The sequence below is a fragment of the Vidua chalybeata genome, chromosome 8, assembly GCF_026979565.1.
Source record: "Vidua chalybeata isolate OUT-0048 chromosome 8, bVidCha1 merged haplotype, whole genome shotgun sequence".
NCBI classification, from domain to species: Eukaryota; Metazoa; Chordata; class Aves; order Passeriformes; family Viduidae; genus Vidua; species Vidua chalybeata.
In genome coordinates this window covers 7,906,792-7,928,581 of record NC_071537.1, presented here as the reverse complement: position 1 = coordinate 7,928,581, position 21,790 = coordinate 7,906,792, and the positions used below count along the sequence as shown (strand labels likewise).

At 38.6% G+C, this 21,790-nt stretch overlaps 1 protein-coding gene across 1 annotated transcript in view; it reads left to right on the top strand.

Moving 5' to 3' along the window:
• Window positions 1-21,349, top strand: part of FHIP2A (FHF complex subunit HOOK interacting protein 2A) — a 34,122-nt gene extending 12,773 nt beyond the window's left edge. Inside the window, exons 5-17 of the mRNA XM_053948878.1 lie at window positions 194-316; window positions 4,540-4,833; window positions 5,686-5,882; window positions 7,070-7,184; window positions 7,290-7,366; window positions 7,470-7,662; window positions 8,864-9,033; window positions 9,872-10,015; window positions 11,700-11,790; window positions 13,500-13,643; window positions 16,160-16,300; window positions 17,054-17,157; window positions 17,248-21,349. Of these exons, the coding sequence (XP_053804853.1) occupies window positions 194-316; window positions 4,540-4,833; window positions 5,686-5,882; window positions 7,070-7,184; window positions 7,290-7,366; window positions 7,470-7,662; window positions 8,864-9,033; window positions 9,872-10,015; window positions 11,700-11,790; window positions 13,500-13,643; window positions 16,160-16,300; window positions 17,054-17,157; window positions 17,248-17,353 (1,899 nt within the window). The 3' untranslated portion in view covers window positions 17,354-21,349. The remainder of the gene's footprint in view (window positions 1-193; window positions 317-4,539; window positions 4,834-5,685; window positions 5,883-7,069; window positions 7,185-7,289; window positions 7,367-7,469; window positions 7,663-8,863; window positions 9,034-9,871; window positions 10,016-11,699; window positions 11,791-13,499; window positions 13,644-16,159; window positions 16,301-17,053; window positions 17,158-17,247) is intronic.
• The last annotated feature ends 441 nt before the right edge of the window (window positions 21,350-21,790 follow it).

Here is a 21,790-nt window from a genome sequence, read left to right as displayed (position 1 = left end):
TTGACTGGCTCGTCAGTGCAACAGTGCAAGTCATAAATAATAAAGAAATCTTGTTCTCAGCAGTCTAAATCCAGAGCAAATGTTCCAGTCAATACTCATACATAATTGTAGTGTGTATATAGAAAAAGAGTTCAGTCTGTTATTCCTAGAAAAAGCAATAATTTTTGTGTTAATTGTTCACTTTATGTGACAGAAATTAATCAGGCTGTGTGGTGAGGTTCTGGCAACACCAACAGAAAATGAAGAAATTCAGTTTCTCTGCATAGTATGTGCAAAGCTGAAACAGGATCCATACCTGGTCAACTTCTTCCTTGAGGTGAGTAAATAAATTCAAAATTTGACAGGTGTATTTACTGTGTAATACACAAAATCTAGTGGAGAACTGGTGGTGTCACATTGTGCTGCTATTTTTATCCTGTGATATTAGAAGTCTTCTTGTTCGGAATTTTTTTTCTCCCAGAAACTTTATACATCTGATTTTCACAAGAATTTCATTCATGGCTCACAAATACACCTGCCCAAGGTCCTTTTCCTTTGGAATGAAAGTGCCTTTAGAGTAGGGATATGAATTGCAGTGTAAAACACTGTGTGAGAGAGACCTTGGCCTTCTTGTGTTGTTTCTGTCATCCTAATGAAGACCACGGGACAGATTGCAGGGGGCACTGAAACCTTGCAAGCTGCTGAGTGTTCTGCAGGATTGGGCCCTTATTTGGTAGTGGCACATGTGTTAGAGCTGCAGTGCCAGCTCACAATCTACAATACAGCACCATCTTCTATCTGTAAGACAGCCTGTGTGTTTACTGCCTCCTTTAACATGTGGCATTATGAAATCAGAGTGGGAGAATAAACAATATCTAGACTGACTTTCAATTCCTATTTAGAAAAAGCAGAAAAAAATTTGGTTTATAAAAGTTCATTTAGAAATGCCTTTTGCTGCCATTTTGCTGTTTCCTGTGGTGACACACATACTCTATTAAGTACGTGATATTTAGCTGAAAAATATTCCTTCAGGACTATTTTACAAGCTTTCCACAAACAAGATCTGTGACAGCAGAGACTGCTAAACTGCAAAAAGATGTTATTTTCCATTAAGTATATCATTATCATTTGCATGTCAGTAGTAAAGTATCCATCTTGAGTTTATTTTTACCTCAGTTAAGTATTATCCTGATTGCCATTGTATCCACTGTTGTTGTACAAGCAGCAGAAATGGTATGAGGATTGAAAAGTTAATGTTTAAACATTAGAAGCACTCAGAAGCAAACAACTGCATATATTACATGGAAAATATGGTAGAATTCTAAACCAGGATTACTTTTAGTGTTATTTTTATAAGTTGTATGGTTTAAGCCTCTTAAATAGTGACCTTGCAATCAAACCTGAGAACCTCAGTCATAAGAATCACAAGTGTTTTGTCTCATTTTATTAGTGTTCTCCAAAATAACAAGATTCCAATATTAAAAAACAGACATTGAGAAACAGATGATTCCAAGTTTCAAGAGGGTCTCTAGTTTCAGAAAATGCTAGCTGTGGAGTTCAGGCAAGCTGGCAAACATTTCTTGTAGCTCCTGTTACTTCACAGTATTATTGTAGGTGTTGTAGCCTAAAGCATTTGTCTTCACAACTTGTGATGGTTGTTTCCAGATCAGCAATGTGGGGTGCAGAATTGTGCTTCATTAGAATAGAATATTCTGGTTGTTCACATTTGGCCTCTTAGAGGTGCTGTTGTGACTTGATCACTTTCAAATGCATGAAAGGGTACATTTACAGAATTCTGTGTGGCATTTCTGCCTCCAATCTCCAACACTTATAAGATGAAATGCAGATGGATCTCTCCAGAGAGTGTCTGTTAGTTTTGCTTCCTTCTTTGACTGTTTCCAATCAGTTTATACAGGATTTTATGAACATGAAAAACTGAGTGTGTACAAACTCACTTCCTTTGTATGATTCCATGCCAAATAGTTTGTTGATAGAATGCTGGTTTATATTTTGAATTTATATAAATATATATATTATTGGTTAATCGATATAGGTGAAATCTTTCACCTATATTGCTTAACCAATAAGCCTACATGGCATAACTGTATCACTTGGGCAAGTTATGTCTGTTGTGGAAATAAGAATTTGAAGAACTTCTTTCTACTTTTTTAAAACTTTAGGATCCCTATACTAATTTTATTTTTGTATTAATGTATTCCTTTTTTTTAAAACTAAGTTTTCCTAGTTCTTGTGCAAAGAGAAAGAATATACATTGTAATGTTTATTTATCATCTCTACCTCAGTTATATTCTAGGGTAAACTTGCCTCATCCCATCTTAGGTGACCTACTCCTTGCAACTGATTGTTTCTGGCAAAGGGACACTTAACTCTCTGTGCTTCAATTTCTGTTCTTGAGACCTTAAAAAAGTTCTAATGTAGTAGCTAAATAGTTGTATCTTCATTTTATAAAATGAACAATAGTTTTACTGTTCACCTCTATTTTCAGTACTATGAATTATCACCTCTATATTTCTCACCACAAATTAAGTAGAGATTCTCATCAGCTGTGATATCATTTGATGTTTTTATAGAACTCTTTCTAATCTAGACATTGCATCATCCACAACAGATTTTAAAACTGATGTTTACAGATCACAAAAATACAAAAATGTGGTTTTCTATTACTTGCTCTTTGGTAATGCTGAGTACTTTGTTTAGAAAGCATTGAATATGTGTTTTATGTAACCTTTTCTATTAGGTCATTCAGGATCCTGTTTTGCACCTTTGCAGGAGGCAGGTGAGCAGCTGAGCTGCAGAATTGCATGATTAAACAATAGGAATCTTAAATACACACACAGATTCTGCCTGTGTGTTATTCAATGTACAAACTGCTTTGTGTCACCTGCCAACATAGGACTAATGAGCTATGGACACATTTCTAGGGGCATTCATACATTTATATATTTTAGTTCTCTCATCACTGCTTTAGCTAAATAAACAATGGCCTTTCATATGGCAGAAGAATCCAGACATGAAGTAATAAGCCACTGTAAGATGAAATAAGTATTTGCAGAATATTGCTCAGTTTTTAAAACAAAACCCTTTAACAACCATGCCTGCAGCTTGAGTGGTGCCAGCAACAGTGTTAAGTGCAGGATTGAAGTGCTGTTCCAACTTTTGTGTGCAAGGGTCACTGTTGTGATTCAGCTGTTTCCGTGTATTGATGGGGATATTGAGGATATTGCTACTGAAGGACTGCAGAAGCTCTGGGGACAGGCAAACTTGGTTCAGGCAGACACCTTTTTGTTGCTTTGCCAGCCTTGCAGTTTTCACACTGTCAAACAAAAACAAAGAATATTGAAGCAGTCATTTTTCTACTGCATTCAAAGATCCTCCTTATTTTACAGCATGCAGTCAGCTGCTTTTACCACTGGTTTGCTTCTCCAGGGAATTGGTTCTGTGAGTGCATCACAATGCCCAGTGCAAATTCCCCACAATGAATGCATGGCACTCAAGCAACTGTTCACAGCAGCTCTCCAGTTTGCTGCCTCACTGTCATGTACTCAGTCCCTGCTGGTTTGTCTGTACTAAAATCCATTAACCCCAAATGGTTAGTCTTTTAAAATATTAATGCTTGAGATATATTTGTAATAATTTTGGTGTTATCATAGAGAAGGGAACTGTTTGGATTTATAATCTCACTACAGTTCTCACTTGAAAGAAATGTCTTGTGCTGCATTCTAATTTATGATTCCAATAAAGTATTCCTCACCTGTGCTTATGCCAGAAGAACACTGAATTCTTGCCTTTCTGTGAGTTTCTTCGTGGTATTACAGAGCACAAATTTAAATGTGTTTTTATGTGCAGGAGACAGATTTATAGGGAGACAGTTGGGTTGCTTTTTTTCAGGCAAAGCAGAGATGGTTTGGAGCTTCCAAGAAGGTTTTCTGTGACCATTTTAGAGTATCCAGTGCCCAATGCTAACTTCTAATACCTTTGTCCATTCAATTTACTCAATTTTTTTTCTTGAGAAACACAATTAGAGAGTACTCTGCTGTCAGAAAAGCTGTTTCTTTCCCTTTCCTGTTGAAGGTAAAATCTCAAGAAATTTAGAATTATTTTACTTGGATGATTCCAACTAGAAATAGGGTTTCAGACATTAGATGAGTGTGAGGCCTTGGCACAGAAAGGAATATTTTATAAAAAGTGCTAAGTTCTAAAGGTGTCACCCATAAGATAAATTAAAAACCTCTATCAAATTGTGGGTAAATCAAGTGAGTATATGCCTTCAGTAGTGAAAGAAAAAGCTGCCTTCCTTTTGTAAATGGCATATTCAGCCTTGAAGCAAAATATATAGGGCTTAAGAGAAATTTAAGCAGATTTAAAAGTGTCCTAGGTTTATGAAACACCCACGCTCCCACAGCCCTTTACGTTTTACATGGTTACTGTATCCAGCCTTGACTACTTCAAATGTTGATGTTGAAAAAATTGCTTTTAGTGAACTCCTGCTTCAGGATGAACAGTAATATCAGCTGTGTAATTCCTAAAAATGCTTTGCAGAGTAAGTTAAAAGCAATGGCTCTCCAAGGATCAGCAAGTGTAATCACAGAAGACATGATAAAAGACCAAGAGTCCGTGACAACAGACACGGGGCAGCCTGGCCAGCCTGAGGAGACGCCCGGTGCTGCCGGGGCTGAGCACGTGGAGAAGGAAGATGAGCTCCCACAACAGGCAGAGGAGCTCTCTTTCAGTCTGGATGAGCTCAATGTCACATCATCACCTGAGTCCTCCACTGCTTGTCCAAATCAAGATTATAACTTAGTGAATTCTCTACTAAACCTCACAAAAAGTCCCGTGAGTTGGTTTTTTTATTTGGTTTTTGGGGTTTTTCCCACTCTGTGTGATAAAATGAAATAGTTGGATGCTGTGTGAAATGGGCAGAGGTGAATAAACACACTGTATTTTAGCTATAAAAAGTGAAATGAGAGGTTTTTGCAGGGACTTTTTTGTAAATTGGCAGGTTTTTTGCAAATTCAGATTAAAGTAGAAATCCTATTTTAGAAAATTAATACTAAGCTTGTTGATGGCAATATAAGTGGGCCTTTTAAGAAACTTGTATAGGGTGGTGTATGTTTCACAGAAAATATCACAGGATAATCAGAAGGCTAAATATATCACAAGAAAATGTTTTTAAAACTACAGTCAATTGTTCTGACTTAACCAAACCCACTCTCTTTGTAATGGCACTGAGCTATCTCTAGGAGTGGGTTTTCTTTTAAAAAAGCCTGCTGTTTGTCTTACCCAATTCAATCCTCAAATTCAGACTTAGATTCTTTCAAAAAATTTAGGAGAGTTTTGTGTAAGCCTGTAATTGCTGCAGCAGTGCTGAGAGCAGAAAACCAAGTCTACCACTGTACCTCATTATTACATGAGTTTACAGTATCTTGGTCTCAAGCTGACCTACAGTTCTAGTTCTGTCAGCTGGAAGGTTGCAGCTCCCATTCTTGTATTTCACACAAAATCAAGTGAGACTCTTTATTTTGTAGCATCCAAATTCACTAGAGTTAGTGGGTGAGAAGGCAACAAAAATAAATGCATTCAGTCACTGTGGGGGAATGGAGAGGTTTCATTTGGAAGGTGTTTGCTTCTTGATTTCCAGTGGCCTTCGTTCACCCTCTGATTAATTCTTCCATGCCCTTCTGCCAGGACGGCCGGATAGCAGTGAAGGCCTGTGAAGGTCTCATGCTTTTGGTGAGTTTGCCAGAACCAGCAGCTGCCAAGTGCCTGACTCAAAGCACTTGTTTATGTGAATTGTTGACAGACAGGCTGGCCACCCTCTACAAAGCCTTGCCTCAGTCACTGGATCCCTTAGACATTGAAACAGTGGAGGCAATTAACTGGGGGTAAGAATTTTATTTTTGTATTTAATACTCGAAGTGACTTTACACCCTTCCCTGAAACTAATTTGATAGGTAGATAATGTGTATTAAATACTCCCCCACACACACAGTCTAAAGCCTCAAGGGCAGAGCTGAGATAGAGCTGTAGCACAGTGGTGCACTTTGGGTGTCCAGTGTACCTGTGATTTCTGACATGGGGCCAGGTCTGCCTGCCAGTCCCTGGCAGAGATTCCTCAGGGGGCAAGTTTTTCCACTGGATTATATCAGCAGTTTCTAGTGGTGTCACTGTAGCATCAGGTGTGGATTAATATTCTCATGCAGATATCAAGGATTTAGGAAGCATAAACTTCTCACTGTACACAGTGGGCATTGTAAGCTGCTGTGAAGGGGCGGGAAGGGTCTATTTGTTAACAGGCTGTTGCAAAATTTTTGCAGCAAAAAAGAAGAAGGAAAGAGTTGCTCCATAAGTCATCAGCATGAAGCAAAACATGCCTGTTATCTTTAACTGCTTGTAATTTAGATTCTTAAAACATTTTATCTTCCCCACTCTGCCTTCATTATTATGAATTGCTCCTGATCTGTTAGTACTGAAACAAAAGCATGTATTTGCAAAATGCCGAGCAAAATTTCTACTGGTTGGAGTTTGAAATTAGAAGGGGAAACCCCACAACTTTAAATTGTGGGATAAATAAACAGTGGAGTTTTTTACCAAAGAAAGTGGTGTATTTGTTATTCCTTACAGCCCTTAAATTGAGATAGATGTTTCTTTCTGAAAGATACAGTCTAGTTCAGGTATACGCTGTTTGGTTTTGGTCGACTTGCCTGAGGTCACTTACAGAGTAGAGAAGAACAATTGCCTTCATTTTATGGTTCTGTGACTACAGGAGTTACTGATTCATTTTCAGTAGTCTGTGTATTCTGGGAGAACAGACTTGTGATCAGTTTTCCCTTCTGACTCCAGAAACAACCTGAGTTGCTGTGCTGTACATTCTGTGTTTCCTTTAGCATGCACTGGATACCTGTGTTGTGATGGCACTGCCAGATCCATAGAGATCGGCAGAAAAGCTTTTTTAATGTTCCCATCATTACAAGTAGGTAATTAATTATTCTGTTAGGTTCAATAAGAATAGAGTCCAAGGTTTTTCAACTACTTGTAGACTAAATAAATATTTTTTCTCTATGTGCTCTAGTCTGGATTCCTACAGCCACAAAGAAGATGCATCTGCTTTTCCAGGGAAAAGAGCATTGATTTCATTTCTTTCTTGGTTTGACTACTGTGATCAACTCATCAAAGAAGCGCAAAAGGTTTGACATGTGTTCAGATAATACAAATATATTCAGCAAACAAGTAGTTCCAGTTGTTTCCCAGCTTCTGAGTTTGAGACACACCATTTTGTACTTTTGTTTCAGACGACTGCTGTTGCTATGGCAAAAGCTGTGCGGGAACGATTCTTCATTGATGTTATGGAACCTCAGCTGATGCAAACGTGAGTAGCATCCTACAAGACACAGCAGAAGAGAATCTGAATCAAACTGATCTTTGGGGAGTGGAAATCCTCTCCACATCTGATATGAAAATGTTTCATTCAGTTCAGAGATTGGAATCCTCACATCAACTGCACTATTGCACCGCATTGTTCGTCAGGTGACTTCGGATGTCCTGCTGCAGGAGCTGGTGTATTTTATACTTGGAGAGCAGAGAGAGCCAGAAACACTGACAGACATCAACAGGCATCCATTGCGGCACAGGCTGATCGAGCACTGTGATCACATTTCTGATGAGGTGAGGGCTGACCTGACACAGGAATGTCTGCTGGCCAGTTCTGGAGTGAGTCTGTAAAGATACTGTTGTGAGGACTTCTCATATTTGTGTCCAGTAACATTTTTTCCCCAAGAAAGTATTCTGGCTCCTGGCCCTACAAATTCCCTTTAGAAAATGAAGTCAAGCTGTTTTCTCCACCTAGCAATATTTCTTTTCTTTTTTTTTTTTTTTTGCTAAACATTTTTTGATGAATTTGTGTGCCCACTATGCCTATCCAGTTAGCCTTGCTTGTCTGTAAGATAGAGTGAACTGAGTTTTTGTAATTGCATTTTAATTTGTTGCTGTTACTTTCAATGTTGTGTCAATTCTGTCTTATTATCATATAAGATACAGATAAAAACTTGGAGTTTATTTGTGGTTGGAGGATATATGCAATGCCAATTAAAAGATGATGTGATAAATTTAAGCTCTTTACATACACTAAGCATCATTAAAACAATTTACTTCCCTCCTCAGAAGCTGCTTGTTTCATTTTTTCCATGAAACAACCTCAGCCCTCTACTTTTTCAAATAAAAACCAAGCTTGCCTGAAATACAAATCTGTGCTTTCTCATATCCATTTTTTCAGTATGCCTACCTGCTCACCCTGTCAGAATGAGTTATCTCTGTAAATCAGTTATCTTTGCAAAGCTAAGCACTCTCAAGCAGTCTTGAAAAATTGTCTTTATATTGCTTAAAGTCAGTGTTCCTTTAAAAGCCTACAAAACATCTCCATGTAAAAATCTCAGCCTATAGATCTAGTCACAATATCCCAGTATTACTTCCTTTTTTTCTGGGTATTTATTACTAACTTTAAGTCCTGTTGTGGGTTTCATTTGCACAATGATAACCATCTTCCAGCATGGATCTAACTGTATAACAGAAAGCTAAATTCTGAGTTCTCTGTATGTTCTTTGTATCGTTATTTTGACAGATTTCAGAATAGTTTTTTTTTTACAGGAAAAAAAGCATTCCCACATTGATTTTTCAAATGTATGTGAACTCTTCATCCATGTTTATACCACAGGTAGAATCATAATTTCCTATTTTTTTCCTTATGATTTTTTTTCCTTCCATAATGTCAGGAAGTGATTGCCATGTTCTTGGATGGACAAAGCAGATAAAAGGCAAAAAGCACAGGGCAGCAGTGCAGCTTATTGAGTTTTTATTCTTTCTGTTGCAGATCAGCATAATGACTTTACGAATGTTTGAGCACCTTTTGCAAAAACCCAATGAGCACATTCTTTATAATTTGGTTCTGAGAAATTTGGAAGAAAGAAACTACATGGAATACAAGCCTCCCTGTCAAGAAGATAAAGATGTGGTAGAGAATGGACAGATTGCTGGAGCAGTGTAAGTTTCATTTTTAAGATAACTTTTCACAACAAGTAACTTGTATCTTTATTTTTAGAACAAAACACGTTTTTTTTTTCCAGTAATTGAAAGAAAAGTGAGCCTGGAGAGCACTTGAGTGCTCTATGTATTAATCCATATCCATAAAGTGATGCAGAAATTCCTACATCAGCAACTTATGGAAACTCTTAGAACAGGAACAGAAAATCTAAAATTACCACAAGCCTCTTTGCAGAACAATAGACACTCAGAGGTCTTTGTGTCTCAATTTACTTATGCATCTACCAAGCTTAAATCTGTGCACATCTTATTGCAATCAGTGAGACTATTCTTGCAATCAATAACTTCAGTGTTTTGCTTACATTTATGTTCCTAGTCATTTTTGATGGAAGAACATTTCTGAGGCACTACATAAAATAAATAAATAAAATACTGAGGCACTACATAAAGTGTATATGCTAGGTAACTCTTACTAACTCTGTTTTAGTGAAGAGGTAAGGACTGACCACACAAACCATTTTAGTCATCTAGAATAATTTAAATATGTTCTGGAGTAGAACTCTCTCATGTGAAAAATGTAGCTAAGAAGTTTTAAGTGACTTGATGCAGTAATTTTGTCCAAGTCAAAAATGTCTTGTCTGTTCTTTACATTGTTGGGTATTTGCAAAGGTTGGTATTTCTGCATATTAATTATGTAATACATTGTGGATATTGTTATGTTCTGGAAAACATCCTCATTGTTCAGAGAAAAAACCAACTTGCCTTGTGACCCAGAGATTTCCCTGACTTCCATAACATTGTGTGGATGATTATGTTTTTGTCTGATGTAATTTCACAGAGATCTGGAGGAAGATCCATTATTTACTGATCTGTCTCCAGATAACACATTGTCAGCTCAGGAGTGGCTCAGTGCTTCTCCACCTGTCAGTCCAGAACATCCAAAAAATGATGGGAAGACTGAAGTTCATAAAATTGTAAATAGGTGAGTTGAAACAAAGACTTGAGGAAATGTCTGAATGTGTGGGTGTCTGCACACACTGTGCAAATTAAATGTGTACTCTGTAATGGATGTTATTCTGTGCCAGTTGGGAAAATGACTCCACAGAAGGAAATTGTGGCATTTTATCAGAAAGCTACTTCTGAAAGATTAGAGCTTGCATTAATTCAACATAAATGAGAAAAATAGAAGAACTTTGCAGCTAATGGTTGAATACTCAGAATTCACAGTGAAAGCCTTGTTGATTATAAAAGTTGCTTTTTACAGAAATATTTGCTGTTGCAGGACTTGACAAGTCTGGGCAAGTCTGGGGAGTCTTGCCATAAACCTTTCAGGGGGAAAAAAACCCTCAAACTTCCTTAGAACTTCAAAGTTCCTTAAACACGTGCATAAAAGGAAATAATTGCCATGCTAGAGATAACCTTCTGTTCCCTGAAAGTCAGGGGACACCTGTGTCACCTGTGACATACCTCAGTGCCTGTCAGACTCATTGCAAATTGGATATCACAAAGAGGCCAAGCTCTGCTCTAAGCAACTTACTGATGGTAATTCTCTTAGGAACTAATATTAGGACGAGGGCTGTTTGCTCTGTCAATACTTGGTAGCAGAGCAGCACTGGTGTGTCAGTGCTGACCTGTCTGCCTGCCCAGAAATAATCAAAGGTGTTAGCCAAAGGAAGCAAACAGCCCAAGGACAGCCAGGACTCAGTGACATCATCACTTCTTGCCCTCTTTCCCCCAGTATTGCTATTTATGGTGGACATGGTTTGAAGCAAAGACACAAAGAACACTCTCTTAAATTCACCTCCTGTAACCTGCATCAGGGAATAGAAATGTTTTCTGATTTGCAGTGTCCTGCAAATTTGTATTTTTTGAGATAAACTCCACATGAAAAGTCAGCTACTACATATTTCTGCATATAAATTCTACAGGAATGTCCAGCAGTTCTTCGGGTATAATGAAGGCTGAAATTTGGAATCAGGGTCCAAAGACTGGGTTTTATTTTGCTGTCCAGAAATTTCAATGGGTTTAGTTTATTGTTTTTAAAGTTACTAATATTATTCAGAATTTCCTGATACATTTTACATCAGATATTGGTGAAGTAATAAGGACAGAGTATTTGACTACACAACTGGCAAAGGCAATTACAGTTGTAACAGGGACATTTCTATGCAAATACTCATGGTGTGTCTTAGATGTTCATATTTTACCACAACAAACTGGTAAATAAAACTACCTATGAATTAGTTTAAGAGAATTTTAACTGTTATTCTTCTTCCCTTTTGGCTCATTTATTCCCAAGTATATTTTGTTTTAGCTCTAGTAAGATGGAGTCTGACCTTTAGCAAATACTTGACCTATTTATGAATATTCCCTTTAATCTCCATTCTGTCTGCTGATTCTCAGAAAATGCTTCCACTGACAACTTTACCTCTAGTGCAAGATACAAAAGTTCTCAAGTAAATACCTTGTTATTACAAATAGTAGTTGGAATAGGTAGGCTTAAATAGATTTTGTGTTCTCTGTTCTTCACATAAAGTTATGGTAGAGTCCATGGATTAATTGGCCAGACAGTTCAGCATTGTGTGTACACTGCTACAGATGATGAGAAAGTATTGCTCCTGGTGCTCTGTGGAATATAGTCATGAATGTACTTTTTTTCTCTTCAGTTTTCTCTGTCTTGTACCTGATGAAGCAAAGTCATCATACCATGTGGAGGGTACAGGTTATGATACTTACCTCAGAGATGCCCACAGACAAGTAAGTCAGTGAACTCTTCCTTAGTCCTTGAGAATTTGAAATGCTGGTGAGAATATACAAATGTTTCTGTAAATAGTCCTATTAAATACATCTTTTGGTAATGGAAGATGGGAAAATTCAATTTTCATTTTTAATGAAAACTTACCTTTGGTGATCTTTTGATGATGAATTCACCTTGTATTGCACTAGTGGGAATAATGGATGACATTAAATGCATTAATATTCATATAACAAATACAGTGAGAGAAAACCTGAACTGCAGATAGATTCTTAATTTGCTTCTGCATTTATCTGCATTCTCTTGGAGAATTGCCTGCCAAGCTGTTTGAAAGAACTAAAGAGAAATTAAAATGCTGCATAGGAGTTATGCAATCTGGGACTTTGCAAATAAAGGCTCATCACAGGGAACGCACAGCCTAAGGCATTCAGGTTTGAAGTTGGGAGGTGGGGTAGGCAGGGAAAGCTTTATGATTTACTGTTTAGAAATAAATGCAAGTTTTGCTTTTACAAACATAATTTCTTTGGTCAGAGGACATTCACTGTTTGTTTGCAGCTTTCTTAATGAAACCCTGTGAATCTTCTAGAACTAAAAAATTTATGCAAAGGAGCGGAGTAACTGAGAACTATATTTAGTAGGTAATTCAAAAATTTCATAACCTTGGAATTACGTTATCAGCTGCTAAAGATGGGACATTTGGAATTCTGTATTTATATTGCTTCATCTGTAGTCTCCTGAAAAGAAAGGGAATAGAAATAGAGAATAAGGAAACAAAGGTTGATGTAAAATTCCCCTATGTTGTATTCTTGGATGCCAGAAACCACTTATCATCTTCGTCTTTCATTCATGTCTTGGGAAAAAGAGTGTACTGGGAGTTATTAGAGAGCAGAATTGGTTTCTGTCACTTCCTGATGATGATATGGCTACTGTTAAAATATTTCTCCCCTAAGAGTAGCCCTGCCTGTTGCTGTTATTACATCCAAATAGCTGTTCTGCTTCCTTACTGCTATTCCTGGAAGCACAGGTAGGTAAGCTACAATCAATGCAGATTTTTTGAGTCTGTTTTCTGACTCTTTTGCTTCCGATTCTTCCTGCGTTCTTTATTTTCTCTGCTTCAACTTGTGCTCCTTTCAAGGTGTAATTCCTTGCAAGTGAGGCATCAGGCAGTACAAAGCAAATACGGGGCAAGGTAGAGAAAGATTGCCAGGGGTGTTAGGAAACAAAGAAAGGGAAGAGGAAGCCCTGAAATACTTTTAGTTTGTGTGTTCTGCATGCACACGTGCCTTTCTTGTCCTGGGAATTAGAGAGCAGAATGGTTTGGATAGCAAGATCAGCTACACATAATGCAGCAGAATTGTGGAAATCTACTCTCAAGAAGATGGTTAAGGATGCAATTCCACCCTCAAAAGAACCCTGATTAGGTTGTGTATTGTTGGTGTTGTTTTGTGCTTTGGCCTCAGCTGCTTTTTGGGAGCTCTGTTCTCCATTCACTGCTTCTCAAACTACCCTAGTAGCAGGAATAACCCCAGGAGAATGAGGTGCCTGCTGATAGTGGTTTTACTGATAGTGTTTACTTCAGAATGACTGATCTTTTTGAGCTTAGATTTATCATTTAGCTACAGATGATGATTTTAAGGTGTATGGACTATCAAAGGAAATGAAATGGTTTCCATGGAGATTGAAGTCTGTTTTCCTCACTACTTTTTTGTAGTTCCGGGATTATTGTGTCATTTGCTTACGGTGGGAGTGGCCTGGATCACCCAGATCTTTGGAAAAGTGCAATTTAGAAGCGTCATTTTTTGAAGGACACTTCTTGAAAGTTCTGTTTGAAAGAATGGGCAGGATTCTTGATCAGGTAAGAAAAAACAAGTTAAGAATTCCATTTCTGATACTTTCATGACTTTTAAAGAGCTGATCCACCATCAGGTCCTGTGAATTCCCATCATTCTCTATTATAGTCTCATATTATTGTGTAATGTGCCATTTCCTGGTCATAAGCCTGACAAGAGCCATTTGCACATATAAATGCACAGGGAACATGTGCAGGAAGCCAGGAGTAGCCTCTAGGTCAGCTCTGTGAGTGTTCATGGGAACACTCTGTATGAATCTGTGATACCAGAAAGCTTTGCAGAGGTGGTAGCTCTCACTAACCTCATTTCTGACAGAAGATAGCTCAGGCACACGAGGGAAGTAACTTGGTTCAAATATGTCAGGTACTAGACACTACCTTCTTCCTCCTGCTGGCATTACAAATTTCTGTAGAACTGACTGTACTCGAAGATTTTTTTTTTTAATTTCCTGAACTTCAAATTTGCTGGGTTTAATCTTTTTAGCTAGAGGGATTTTTTTTTAGAATTTATCTGATATGGGGCCGTTTAACTGAGTCTGCTGACATATGGACAGAAATAAAAGCTCTGTGTGAAGAAGCAGCTTTCTTTAATGCTCTCAATTAGTTGGAATCACAACAGCAATCTGTCAGAACAATGCAGCACGTGTTACTCCTTTGTTTCCTTCTCCTCTTGTGAACACCAGATAATGCTCATACCTCCAAAGCTTCCTAATGAATCGGCTGACTCAGACAGCTCTAAAGACCTTCTCCTATAGTTCAGCTAGGTAGGCAGTGAATAGATTTATGGAAGGAATTTTTGTCTCTCTCTGCAGAGTAACTCTGCAATAATAACTCAAAATGTAGTGATCTCTTTTACCTGTAACATCTGTGGTCCAGGGCCTGAAAGCTTCATTTGTTGGGAGATTGGGATGAATCTATTGCAGGAGTGCCAAGTACAGAAATAACTGCCACTGACGGGAAGAAATAAGTGCTTTCATTTCAAAAGATTTATGAGGCAACTTTGCAATGCAACAGTGTGTGGTAGCAAATTCAAGAATAAGGTAACTAAATCTTACTTATGTGGACACATGTAGTCAGTGGAAATTTTGCCAGAGCAGCCCCAGTAGTCCCTGGGGCTCTTAGGCTGAAAGGCAAGTAGGTGTCTCTTTCAGTGCAAAGTGAATCACCAACTCAGCTTCCTTGACTCTGTGGACTGAAAGCTCCACTCAGGTGCCTGAGCTCAGGTATGTGTTGCCATTTTTGTGGTGTTCAGGATATTCCCAGAAGTTTGTGGTTACAACACAGATCTTGCAGGATCCACCCTCTATGGAACCATCAAGAGACCAGCAGATACTTAAGAGCATCTGAGATAGCTGGAGATGTTTGTTTGTGGGCAGGTGTATGAAGTGTCAGATCTCTGGTGAGTCAGCTAATGAGAGCTTAGACATGTAGACATGGCTAAATGTATCTGTCTTAATCTGAGGCTGAATTCATCCAAATCTCCCAGATCTGAAAAGGGGAAGAATCTGTTCTCTTTTTCTTCATTGGGATGCTAACTTGAGAGCATAAAGATGAGAATTTGCGGTGATTAAATCCTCCTCTTCTAGGTGTGATGATGCCAGTGAGGCATACCATGCAGTCAGAGATTAAATGAGGGCCCTGTAATCCACTTAGATCAGCAAGATTGATTGACACAGTGGTGTACCAAAGGAATGTCTGTCCCTCTCTTGTCAACTTAGTCTGCTCTGCCATTGAAATAATGGAAGGTGGTTGTTTTACTGGGATGATGAAATCAAAGACAAAAAAATAGTTTTGAAACATAAAGAAGCCATGGTGAAAATGCTTGCTTTTATGTAAATAAGTTTCTTACTAGAATGGTCAAATCTTTTAAACTAGGCACTTGTTTTTTTCCTAGAAAATTAGATACTGTTTTATTCCTTATGACTGATAAGCTTTATCCAGCATCTGACAGTGTTGCCTCTCCTTTTTGGTTGATTTGAGGAAGGGAGTAGACAAGAAGCTCAGAATTTCCCAGCCCAGGACTGGTCCCATCTCCCATGGGTTGCTGCTACAAGATGGCTAGGCCTTCTACAGTGGTTTTTTTCCCAGAAAAAAAAATAAAGTAGAAGAGAAATAACATATTAGCTGTAAACATGGATTTGTCTCTGGCAATTTCCTGAGCTCATATACTTTACAATTTCCCAGGAGAAGCAAGCAGATGTTTAATCTAGGCTGATTCCATGCTATTTCTTTAGCTGAAGAAATATTTTACAGGAAGAGAACTTGGCCTGCAATAAACAAGTGTGCAAAGGCTTCAAGTGGTTGTAGCAGTGATACAGATAATAACATGTTATGTCCAACTGTCATATTCACAGCACTGCCATTGTGAAAAGCAGAGGTTGGGCCTGTCTTCTAATAGAACTTCTTATCTTTATTTATTCATAACCCTGTGTAAAAAGTTCTAGTAGTTAAATAAACATGAGGTGGATGAAAAGAAGCCAGCATGAAAATAACTTAAGTGCCGTGTTTCCCTCTTTTTGCAGCCCTATGATGTAAATTTACAAGTTACGTCAGTGTTGTCCAAACTGTCCCTGTTTCCCCATCCTCATATACACGAATACCTTCTGGATCCTTACGTCAACCTCGCCTCTGGCTGCAAGTCTCTCTTTTCTGTGATTGTCAGGGTGAGTAAACACAGCAATAATTGCACATGGCTGTACAGCAGTAATATATTTAGTAACTTTGTTGTTAGTGGTAGTAGTTGCTGGGTATTTTAAGTTGGTAAATGTTTGTCATTGAAAGCTGATTTTGAATCAAGATTGGGCCTAGATGGGTATCTCTGCTCATACTGGGTTTTTTTCTGATGAAGGGTGTTCTTGACAGTTAAGTCCTGGATTTATCAGAAGTCCCTTTCTTCTCCAGTTCCATCTCTTCCTGCCAGACTTGCATCCTAGAAGTGCTGGCTGAGTGCCTGTCACACTGCAGTGTCCTCAGTCAGAATCCCTTGCTTACCCCACGCACCAGCTGTTGTTAAGCTGGTCAGGAGCCTGTTATTGATGCTTGCCCAATAGCAACAGAGGGGTTGGCTCCCTTTCTCCCCAGCAGTCCTCCCCATTCCAAAATACAGCCTTCACTCTCTCCCCTTGCGCTTTCCCTAGGCCCAGGAATTCACTGGTTGATTACCTGTGTCAACATTTAAAAAGACAAATTAATCATTGATGTAATTAAAATAAGTAATGCCATTTGTGACAAGAGCAAGTAAAACTTTTGTATTTCTTTACTTTCTGCAATCACTCACCCTCTTTTTGGGCAGAGCAGCCTCTCTGCAGGTTGTTCTGTGAGGATGCTGAAGTGGGCACTGAAGCTGCCACTGAACCTTGCTGCCAGGCACTCTGCAGAGTTGTTAACTTTGTGTGTTGATGGCCTGGGCTTCACAGGTCGTCGGAGACCTCATGGTTAGAATCCAGCGCATCCCAGATTTCACTCCCAAACTTCTGCTGGTCAGAAAACGCCTGCTGGGCTTGGAGCCAGAAGGGCCCATGTGAGTAAACACTTTGCACGTTCTCCGGGACGCGTGGCTGGGTTTTGTGTGTGCCAGTCCTGATTCCCTGCAATTCTCTTCCTGTCCCAGCATTGACCACATGACGTTACTAGAGGGCGTGATTGTGCTGGAAGAGTTCTGCAAGGAGCTGGCAGCGATCGCCTTTGTCAAGTACCACACCTCAGCCACGCCTTGACCAGCCCCGGGCCGGGAGCCACCCCCGGAGGGCCACTGACAACACCCAGAGACAAGGTGGTGCCTCCCGGCAAAGGGACAGGGGATATTGAGAAGACAAGTTGCTTTCACCAGATGTTGAGATTGCAAATGGACTTGGAATAGCAAAGGCATTTGGGGAGAAGCCAATACACAGCATTTGTAGACACTGTGTGAAGAGCTGCAAAAGCTGCATGAAGAACCACAGATATCAGACCTTGGTTATTCTGATGACAATGTTTAAAGAGTTTGGGCTCTTGTATGTCCTGGGGCTCACATGCACCAATTTGCTCTTTGTGACCATATTACTTTTAAAAAAGCAAATTAATTTTATAACATTTTTATGTCTTAATTGTTTTTCTTTTCAGTTGGATATATGAAAGAAAAACACACCTATAGTTGCAATGTATGTTGTTAAAAATGAAGAAGTTCCAAAAAATCCACCAATCCATATACAACAGGATATGTTAATGAGGTATCATTTTGCTCTTGGTAGATCCTAAGTACAACTCTGAGCTTGATTCCTCAGTGATTTACTCCAAGAAAGCTATCAGTCTAAAATCAATACTAAAGAAATTAATCTTGATTCGGCATCAGATCCATAACAAATATATCTGAAGTGTACATGTTTGTAGCATGTTTGTCTCTGTCATTCCAAGTGATTGATCGATCTCCAGGTCATCCATGTAACTAGATTTGCTTTAGCTTTTTACATGGAAACTCTAGTTGTTTGACTCATGTCACCTTTACATTATAGGTTAATTATAGGTCATCAGTAGTTGTTGCTGAAACAGTATTTTTAATTTCTTTTAAATTGGTATTAGTCTGAATTAGTTTAAGAATCTTTTGTGCCTTGAAAATTGGCAGCATAAACATTCTGTTATTTTGAGAGACATTTTTATTGCTTATCTAGCCATCACAGTGATACCAACTCAGTTAAAGCATTGATAACTTATTTAGGACCAAAATTTGCACCTGCTTTTCACAGTGCTGGGATGCAGGAATGCCTTTCAGTGACTCCTTTTCCCTGGGAATGCCATCAGCCAGGGCAGGCGCTGGCATTGCAAGCAGAGGCCACTTCAGGGTGCTTTGTTTCTGCCCTCCAGAGGATCCTCACTGCCAGCAGCCTGTGCACTGGCAGGCAGCTGTGCTGGACCTTGCAGTCACACCCAGTGACCTGTCCTGCCCCCCACACAAGGGTAGGACCCCTTTCCCCTCCTTTGAACAAGGCCAGGTAGAGCTCAGCTCCTTCTGTTTACATTGCCTTGCTCGTTTGTCTTTCCTGCCCCTGTTTGCTCAGCTAATGCCCATTTCAGATGTCATTGCTCATATGCAAACATGGACTAATTTATTCAGTCACTAGAATTCCTCTGGATTTACGTGGCTGTACCTAGAATCAGATTCTGCTCTTTTTCCATGCCTTTGAGGTCTTGTTTTTTAATATTTATGGAAGCTGGATGTTGAGACTTTTTAAGTTTAGCAGGTTAATTAGAGCAGTGTCACAGTTAATGGGCTAAATTTATTCTTGTCAGCAGTGAAGAGCATCCTGCCGTAAAAGCTTCCAATACAGGCTCAGCTGGAGAAAGCAGTTCTGGAATTGGGGAAACATTTTGGCAGGTAAAATCTGAATTCAGTGGCTCCCTGTACTGGGACACTTTTGTAAAAACTGTTGCATTTCTCTGGCAAACAAAAGCATGTTTTACTTCTTCACCTGTTGGGGTTTTTTCTGCATTTTTTTCAAAAGTGTTTTCAGGTCCAAGTAGTATAGTAGGACAAAGTTTGAAAAAAATTACACTTCATTTTTCTTCTTTAGACACATACCTTGAATGTAACAAATAATTTTTAGTGATCTGCATTGCAGACAGTCCACGTTAGGAGCTTACTTAATACCTGACACATAGTTTAGAACATGTTGATGTCCATGCAGAGTGATGTTTGATACATACATTTGTTATTTATAAGGTCCCAATTCAGCAAAACAGTTAAACATAAGCTTAATTTCAAGTATTTTTTCCTTAAATCACAGTCTTTTACATTAACAAAGTTAAGCAGTTGAGCAGAAATGCTGATCCTTTACTGAATTTGGGTCTTTGTTGGTTTTGCTTGAGCTTAATTACTTTTTCCTCAAATCATCTATTTTTTTTTAAAGCATATAATCCAGAATACTTCTAATGTCCCAGTTTCAGTGGAAACTGGGAATGATAATACTACTATAAAGGAAAGTGAGCGAAATGTTAAACGAAACTTGCAAGAGCATTCTGAGTAATATAAGAATTGACAAAGCCATTCAAGAGTTGCCTGATCTCAAATGAAAGCATAAATATCACTTACCTTGTTTTGCTGTTTTCACTGGTAGCTGAACTCATTACACTGAAAGGCTGCAGCCTCTGTGGTGTTCTAATGCAAAACACTGCAGAGCTGCAAACACAGCTCCTTAAGCTTGCCATGAGAAAAATAAGTAGATAGAACTATGATCACTCTTAAATTTAGGCTATGATTGTTCAGTCTCCAGTGACATTGGTGATGTTGTCTTGCAAACCAAATGTTACTTAGTTGCTAAATTTATAAGACATGGATCCATCCTCACACAAGTGAAGCAATCCTTGAAGTTAGTTAGCCTAAACTGCTTTTGTGAGTGCTGCATACAAACCCTTATTACCATACCTGATGACAATGACCTTTATTTTTGTAAAAGTGCTTTAATCTTTCTTAAGAGATGGAACTCATTGAATTATTTTTGTGGTGATATTTTTCATGCACTTTTTTTTTTATGGTTAGAAGTTAGTTCAGGTCCATGTTTTCACCTTTTTGATCTATGCATGTCATTAAGGAGCCCATTTTGTTTCTATGTGCATATGTTTGTGTGTGGTTATTTATTACCCAGAGAGGGCCACCAGAGAAAATACTTGGCCTGAAGAGTTCATAGCTTGTGCAGGTCCTCCAGATGTCAGTGGGAAAGACAAGTGCTCATCACCTTAGAGAATGGGGCCACTGGTATTAGATTGAAATACTTGAGATGGGATACTAGAATAAGTTTTTATTTCAAAAAGGAGATCCAAACCACATTCTAATCCTGATGCACATGTGTGTAAATAGAAGCATTGTTTTACCTTTTTTTTTTTTCATTTATAGTATTTGATTTAGAGTCTGATTTAGAAAATTTTGTAATAAGCCATGTGCTAGCTCTGGTAGAACAAGTTTGTCCTTAGTCTCTCCTATGACTGTAATATTCCTGATATTCAGATTCTGTCTGTGTAATGTTCTTATTCTATATTTGTCTGTGCAATATAAAAGCTGTGACTTGATGCACAGCTTGAGTCTGGTTGTACACCACCTATGTATATATATACATATATATATATATATATAAAAGGACCAGAATCCTGAGCTTGCTTACACTATGATTAGTGTAAAGATTGCCACACTTCATTTTACGGGGCACAAGTAATCATGGAATGGCTTTGTAAATGCATGGTAATTTCTACCATAACCTGCTGTGCAATCTCACAGGTGACATTTTATTAGTGCTCTTTGTCTTGCTAGAAGAAATAATAACCTGAAGGACTTGGTGAGATTAAAGGGTCCTGGAGTAGACCTGGGACTACATGGAAAATCCATATCTGATATTGCATATCATACAGGGTTTTCAAACCATGTCCTCGATGCTTTCTGTGCCCTGTAAAATAGTGTAATTATATAAGATATATACTCCTTGTTTTGCCTCCTGCCTTGTTTACATTAAACAGAGGATATTCAGTAAAAATTTTCTATTAAACTTTGTGTAGGTCACTTACTAACAGTGTTGCCAAGGTCTCACAGATATGGGAATTTCCAATGAGGAATTGTTGAAACAGCCACATTACCAGACATACAATATTAAGATTTATGAAGGAGGTTGTGATAAAACTCAACTTTTTGTGCTAAAAAAATGCATGGAGGATTAAAAGGGATATTCTCAAAATAAATTAATTTCAGTGAAGCGACTGCTTCTATTATTACAGAATCTGTAATAATTTTTGTATGGGTGACCTTGAGACAGAATATGTTTTAACATTTTACATCATGCCTTTGACCCTGAAGTCCTCATTTATTCTGTCACTACAGCATCTTCTGGGATAAACGTGTTTCCTGTACTGTGTTGTGCAGGGCTTGGACTGAATCAGCATGCTCTTGCCCAGGAAAATGGGAGACCTAGGGAAATGGGCAGGCTGGAGCCATCCTGGGCACAGATTAACATCAGCTCTTTCCTGGGAGCCCTGATATCCTTCCAGAAAGGCTGCAGCTGGTCAAGGCCTCGGTTTTCTATTGCATTTGAGTGCAGAGTGTGTCAGTCACAACATTGGTGTGTTGGAGACAGATGTCATGGGGGTGAGCGAGCAGCGAGCGTCGTTTCTTCCTTCGGAGCCTTCGAGGAAGGCTT